At 50.4% G+C, this 7088-nt stretch overlaps 1 protein-coding gene across 2 annotated transcripts in view; it reads left to right on the top strand.

Annotated features, from left to right (window-relative positions):
- The first annotated feature begins 5917 nt into the window (after window positions 1-5917).
- Window positions 5918-7088, top strand: part of ESRP1 (epithelial splicing regulatory protein 1) — a 30728-nt gene continuing 29557 nt past the window's right edge. For both annotated transcript variants that reach the window (XM_050316830.1, XM_050316839.1), the window contains exons 1-2: window positions 5918-6049; window positions 6246-6374. In XM_050316830.1, the coding sequence (XP_050172787.1) occupies window positions 5918-6049; window positions 6246-6374 (261 nt within the window). The remainder of the gene's footprint in view (window positions 6050-6245; window positions 6375-7088) is intronic.

Raw genomic sequence — 7088 nt, 5'->3', positions numbered from 1 at the left:
TTAAGTTGTCGCTTCCCTCAAGTTCGTGTAGGACAGCTCCTCTCAGCCTTTCCGCAGCTCCTGATGTACCTCCTGAGCACCCACCGCCCTTCTGCAACAGCAGCGAGGTTGTGCAGGCACTGGAGACACCACGAAGCCCAAGCCAGCCCGTGGCCAGGAGAACGATGTGTAACAGATCTTACGCAAGCGGTGTGTGGTTGCACAGGTAGGAGCTCTCATGACAGCCGAGCTGCGCCACGTGCCTTTGGAGGAAGCTACAACAAGACGTGTTACATCCCTGGACCAAAGCTTCAGCCACATACCTGCGCTTCCCTTAACAGTGATAATTTTGCCCGTGAACAGTGATAATTGTGCCTTGTTACCTGCATCTTGTTTCTGAAACAGCTGCTTAATGAAATGTGCTGTTTTGTGTGTGTATCAGGAATTCACAAGTCCCTTTTTTCATTTCAGGAGGTGAGCTTGGTGCTTTTTCAGCACTCCAAACTCCAACTTAGACTGGGATCAGCAGTCCTCTGGGTCGGACTCCACATGAAAATGTTGCATCAATTTAAACAAGGCTGTGGTTCAATATATCCATCTGTAGTGGTGAAACTAGTTCAGGAAGTTCCTGTCCCCACAGCACGTGTTGTGGAGCTCAGCCACAACATGCAATTCCACAACCAGTTCTACTGGCACACCTGAAGAAATGTTTTGTGGCAGTGCAGGGAGACTCATCAGCTAAAACTTCTTCTCAATACACTGAAAACATGGTACTGCCTCATACCATTTCAGTAGATGTAGTTGAAATACTGCAAATCCCTTCACAGAAATATTTCAGAATCTGAGAATCAGGGGGCTTCCTTGGCCATACTGGGAGATTTGACTACAAATTCTTGCCCCAAGCTGGGACCCTCTCTTACAGTGATTAACAACCAGATCTAAACTCCTGAAATAAAATATATATATATATATATATTTTAATGTAGAAAACAAAAAATTCTCTATATGTATTTTAGTAGCACAATGCCTTGTGGCACTTACCACAGCTTATTTTGGTTATGTTTATGGGTTCTCTGGAACTTCTGTGGGAGACTAGCTTTGTAGATCTACTCCAAACATGATCATCATCATGTGTGCTGTTGCGCTGGAGGAGTGCAGCCCCAGTCAGATGACTTCTCTCCTGGGACAGCCTGGAACAGCACTGCAACCAGGTCAGCTAGCAGGAGCTGTTTTCAGTAACTGGCAGAGGAATTCCAGCCCTCTGTTTTTATCTGCAGTGACTCCCTCACTGCTGGTAACAGCTGCAGCTCTGGATGTGAGAAGAATCAGCTTTGCAGGATTAAATTCAGATGGTTGCGAATGCAGTGTCATTGATTTCAGCAAATGGCTGGGCTTACAGGTCAGTGGTATTTCCTTGCTGCAAGGTTTGAATGTCACACCCAGTTGCACAGTATCAGGAAACAATATGGGTATTTTTGGGGTATTTTCTCCACTAGTGAAAGTAGAAAAAGCAGAATTTCATTAGGAGCAGCAGTTATCTTAGAGACGTTAAAAAAAAAAAAAAAAAAAACAACACGGTGGTAAACATTAGCACATTCCAAAAAACATGATACAGATGATTCTCCAGTTTCAGTTGTAAAAAGTTTATATTCTGAAAGAAAACTAGGGCACTAATGGGGAAGAGTGATACAGGTGGGACAGCTTGGCACAGACCAAAGGTCTGTGCAGGAAAGGATAAAAGAGCTGCAGGTGACATTTGGCTGAAGACCCTCCTGTAGTGGAGGGTGGGAGATGCAAAACCAGCAGAAAAAACCTGGACACAGTTAAATGTGCAGAGTCACAGGTTTGTTCAAATAAACTGGGAGGAAGGGGATCAATGGGTGAGAGAGGGAAGCTTCAAGAAAATGTGGGAAATAAGTAAGCAGGCCTGTGAGTCTCTTGCACTGTTCAGGAGGGGATGTTAGGACCAGCTCCTTGGCAAGAAGGAAGGTGTGAGTAGTTTCAGAAATGTCCTGAAACAGAAAGTGGAACAAAACAATGTGTGGTGAGAAACCACCAGAACTAATACAAAAAGGACAGAGAAACAGTTACATTGGGATTAGCAAAGGGGCTGGTCAGATGGACAGCAGATGGGAAACAGAAGGCATGCCAGAGGAGAGAAGTACAGCAACAAGGTGCTGGGAGGAGCCTTGAGAGGTCGTCATGCCCCAAAACACCTTAGTACCTTCCTGTAGGTATCAACACTGATGTCATCTGGAAGGTGACACTTCATGCAAAGACTATGTTTAACCAGTCCTGGGACAAGGAACAGCCAGGGAGAAGCAACTGGAATGGGAGTATACAAATGCCTGGAACCTGGGCAACACAACACAGGAACCTAACCAACTGGTGCATGTTGTCAGACCAGGTGCTGCAAGCATGCAAGAAAGGGGGTGGAATGGGAACTGTAACTATAAAACTGGAGAGAAAGAGAAGAGAAAAATAAAAGAGGAAAGAAAGAGAAAAATAAAAGGTAATGGCACTACAGTAACAATTAGTGGTGAGTAGCTGCCTAAATAAATAAAGCAAGGATTAGTCGAGAACCCAACAGACGTAATGGGAATTCAAAATACTTTCAGGGTACAGTTTCACCTTTGAAAGGGGTGAAATACATCATGCAGCCTGCCCTAGTGATAGGTTGGGGAGTCTCATGCTCCTAGATGAAAAGATACAAGATAGAATAAGACAATCAGGTATAAAAGGGAAGAAAAAAAGATATATGTAAGCAGAACACAACAAATCACAAAAATCACAAGTAAAGAAACAGGTGCCCATCCAAAAATCGTTCTCACAATGACAAGAGCTGCATCTCAAAAGCCAAGCAGGCATCAGGAAGGAAACTTCCTAGAACAAATAATTAAGTTTCACTGAAAGACAAGGAGATGGGACTCTCTGTCTGGCGTGCTCCAATGTAGAATCATTTAAAAAATATACTTCTGGTCTTTTGTACTAAGCTATAAAGATTTTTTTAAGAAGTCGCACTGAACTAAGACCTGAAATGGAAACTGCACAAAGAAATCCCTCTTCTCCAGGATAGGCAGAGGTCACAAAGCAAACTTTCTGTGTGAGGACCAACCCCACTGCTCAGATGCTGAGTAGAGATCAGCTGCAGCCACTGTTGAGGACACACCCCCCAGTCCTCTCCTTCACATATGTTTTACTTGATGCATCAGACCATCAGAAGTAAAATGCACAAAGGAACCCAGGTGTTCTAACCCTCCAACAAATGGGGCACAATTAGCTCAGGTGTTTCCTGATGCCAGATTTCAGCTACACTTTAAAAACCTGGAGGGATTACTTTGATATCTTAACCCTCAAATTGCAGTCTCTTCTAACAGTGCATGCCATTTTTGAAATCTTGTACCAGAGAGAGTGAAAATTACTCCATTGTGTCATGCTGTCTATTGAAGCACATGAACTATCAAGCAGGAATTTGGTCACAGTCCCCGCAAGGAGAACCAGGCTGCACCAAACTGCAGCAGGGCAGGATGAGGGTGCTGGGCGCTATGTGGAAGAGTCAGTGGATGACAGGATCCCCAGCAGTGGTGAAACATCTGCTCCCTTCCTACCAAGCAAATGTGTATGCATTAATAAAAGGTGCTGAAAGCTGTGAACCTGCACCAACACAAGGAATGGTAATGAAGAAACACACAGTACACACCATCATCAAAATATCCAGCACACAACTGGGTAACCATGTTACACCATGGGTGACAACTGGCTCACAGGTCAGGTACAAAGAGTTATAGTGACTGGGGCTTGTGTCCGGTCACCAGTGGGGTTCCACAGAGCTTCATCCTCAGCCCAATTCTCTTCAACACCTTCGTAAGTGACTTGGATGAAGGACTCAAAGGAATACTACATAAGTTTGCTGACACACCAAACTGGGAGGACCTGCCAGCTCCCTCAAGGGCAGGGAAGTTCTGCAAAGAAACCTCAACAAATTACAGAGATGGGCAATCACCAACCATATGAAGTTTAACAAGGGCAAGTGCTGGATTCTGCACATGGGATGGGGCAACCCTGGTTGTGTGTACAGACTGGGGAACAGGAGGCTGGAGACCAGTGCCATGGTCAGTGGCAAGTTGAACATGAGTCAACATGGTAGCCAGGGGGGCATCAGGCAAAATGCCACCAGCCAGGCGAGGCAGGGGATTGCCCCACTCTGCTCTGTGCTTGGTGTGGCCTCACTTTGAATATTGTGAGCAGTTTGGGGCAACACAATATAAGAAAGACATCCAAAGCAGGGGCACGAGAATAGTGAAGAGACTTGAGGGGAAGCCATACAACGAATGGCTGAAGTCACTTGGTTTGTTCAGCCTGGAGGAGAGACTGAAGGGAGACCTTATTGTTGTCTTCAACATCTTCACAAGTGGAAGTAGTAATAGGTACTGATCTCTTCACTTTCATGACCAGTAACAGGACTCAAGGAAATAGCATGAAGCTGAGTCAAGGGAGGTTTAGGCTGGATATCAGGAAGAGGTTTTTCACCCAGAGGATGGCTGAGCACTGGAACAGATTCCCCAGGGAAGTGGTCCCAGCACCAAGCCTGCCTGAGTTCAAGAAGCATTTGGACAATGCTCTCAGGCAGGTGGTGTGATTCTTGAGGTTTCCTGACCAGGGCCAGGAGTTGGACTTGATGATCTTAATGGATCCCTTCTAACTCAGTATATTCTAAGATTCTACGATCTCAGTAAAAATTTCAAAAAGCAGCATCGCAATGACATTGGAAATAAATTACTGGGATCTTTAAGAATCAGGTGTACAACAGAATTTCCCTGAGGAAAGTTAGTGTTACTCGTTTACCGTGCCTTCAGTGATTTGTCATGAAAAAGTCTGGTTTTGAGCATTACTCATTTAAAATAGATATTTCACCGCGGAACAGCGATCAGCAGAAGTGAGTTTGTCACAAGGGTCAAAATCACCAGCCCACGGAGGGAAGGCTGCAACAGCCTCACCAGCCAGCTCTTAACACACCGCTCAATCCGCCGTGCCCGAGCCGCACAGACGTGGCGACGCCGCTGCCTTGAGAACGACAGAGGAAGAGGCTCTACTGCCCTGATCCCCTCGGCTCCCGGGGACAGCCAGCCCGCACGCCGCGACAGTGCTCCCCGGCACCGCACCCGGCCCCTGCGGCCCCCGCCCGAGAGGGGAGACCTGCCGGAGCGGCTGCGGGCGGAGTGGCCATCTCCCCTCCCCTTGCGTCCGGGGGATGGGGCTGCTTGCGGACGCAGGACCGACCTGCCCTCCGCGACATGTCCCGGCAGGAGCGGGCGGCCCTGCCCAGCCGCGCCGCCGGTGAGGAGCCGGACCTTCCCGGGCAGCGCGCCCCGACGGCGGGAGGCGGAGCCCGGCAGGGGCCGGGCCGCCGTCGGTGCACGACGGGGTTCCTCGGGCCGGCTCCCCCGCCGCCGCGCCACCACAAGCCGCCCGCAATCCCGGCCCCGCGCTGGGCGTCCCGCCCGCAATCCCGGCCCCCGCTGCCGCCCCCGCCGCGCTGCCACGTCCCCGCCCGGCGGGGCCAATGGGCGGCGGCGCCAGGTGTGTGTTACCTGCACCACGTGGGCCCGGTGGGCAGGTGGTGCCGCGGCCCCGCGCTGAAAAGCTCGCAGCCATTGCGCGCTTCCTAAGGGTGCAGCCGGCGTGGGAGCGGCCGCCGCCCGCCTCGGGAGAAAGGGGTGGGAAAGGAGGGGGAGCTGTGCGCCTCCCCCGCGCCAGGTCCTCGGGGAGCGAGGCTGCAGGTGGGGGCTCTGCCGCTTGGGTCTCGCTTGGAAGCGCCTCGGGCAGGGAAAGTTTCCGCTCTCTTCTCGTCCCCTTTTCCTCCTTCCTTTCCTCCTTTTTCTTTCTCTCTCTTCTTTCTTTCTCTCCTTTTTATCCTTTCCGCTGACCCTGTGGCACCATGACGGCATCTCCCGACTATCTGGTGATCCTCTTTGTGACCACGGCGGGCACCAACGGGGCAAGGCTGGGCTCAGACGAGCGAGAGCTGCTCCAGCTCCTATGGAAAGTGGTCGACCTGAGGAGTAAGGAGGTATTTTCACCCGAGGGGGGACCTGCTGCTCCCGTTGGCTCTTGCCATGCTGGGTGCGGGTAGGGTGGTCTCAGCGCTGGGCTGGCAATGGGTGCTCCAGGCTGGAGCAGGCTCTGGTGGAGGGCAGGGGCTGGTGCTGCAGGTGAGGACCCCCAGTCTGGGGAGCTGACTCACCCCTCCTCTGCTTTCTCTGGAGCTGGGGCACCTGCATGACGTGCTGGTCCGGCCTGACCACCCGGAGCTGACGGCTGAGTGCCAGGAGATCACCCAGGTGGATGTGGAGAGCCTGGCACTGGCTCCACCGCTGGAGCAGGCACTGAGACAGGTGATATCCCATAACTGGCTGTTAGGTGCTGATCTCCCTTGGGAGGTCCCCTGTGGGATAGAGGCAGTGTTATCATCTACTTATGCTTTCCACCCCACCGTCAGGACAGTGGAACCTGGCACAGGAATACTACTGATCTGTGTGGGCCAGGCAGCCTATATGTGGAGGGCTTTGTGGGCATTTCTTCCTTGCTTTTTGCTTATTCAACTTGTGATGAACTGACCCCCAGTTGAGGAAGGTCAGGGTCAGGTATTCCCCTACCCTGTTCTCCTGCCATGCTGGACCCTGAGTGAGTCTCCCCTGAGGGTGAACCCCAATCAGTGTTGGAAGAAGCCAAGTTTAGGTGTCCCCTGAAAAGGCTGGGTGGTGGCAGGCTCTGTCAGAGCTTGTGCTTCCTCCTGGGAAGGTGACAATACTAAAGCCCTTAGATTAACACGGAGGTGTGCGTGATTTCTATTGAGGGTAGGGCTGAAAAGCTGTCTCATCTCCAACATGCTTGACTACCCTGTCTGAAAAGCTCTTCTGCCCCAGGACTGCCTCAGCTCTCTGCGACCAACTTTATGTCTCATTGCAGTGCTTTTGCAAATGTTTCCCCAAAAGGTGTTTTGTTTTGTTTTCTGTGATGTGAACTGTCTGTGTAGCATATTTCCTTAGGAAGGGGAAAAGGGGTGGTTTCCAGTGAAGATAATTATGAAAGTTAGTATGTGCTGAGCT

This window comes from Myiozetetes cayanensis, unplaced genomic scaffold, assembly GCF_022539395.1.
Source record: "Myiozetetes cayanensis isolate MyiCay16 unplaced genomic scaffold, myiCay2020 scf1, whole genome shotgun sequence".
NCBI classification, from domain to species: Eukaryota; Metazoa; Chordata; class Aves; order Passeriformes; family Tyrannidae; genus Myiozetetes; species Myiozetetes cayanensis.
Note: the sequence above shows the minus strand (reverse complement) of the source record. Positions and strands in the feature narration are given on the sequence as shown.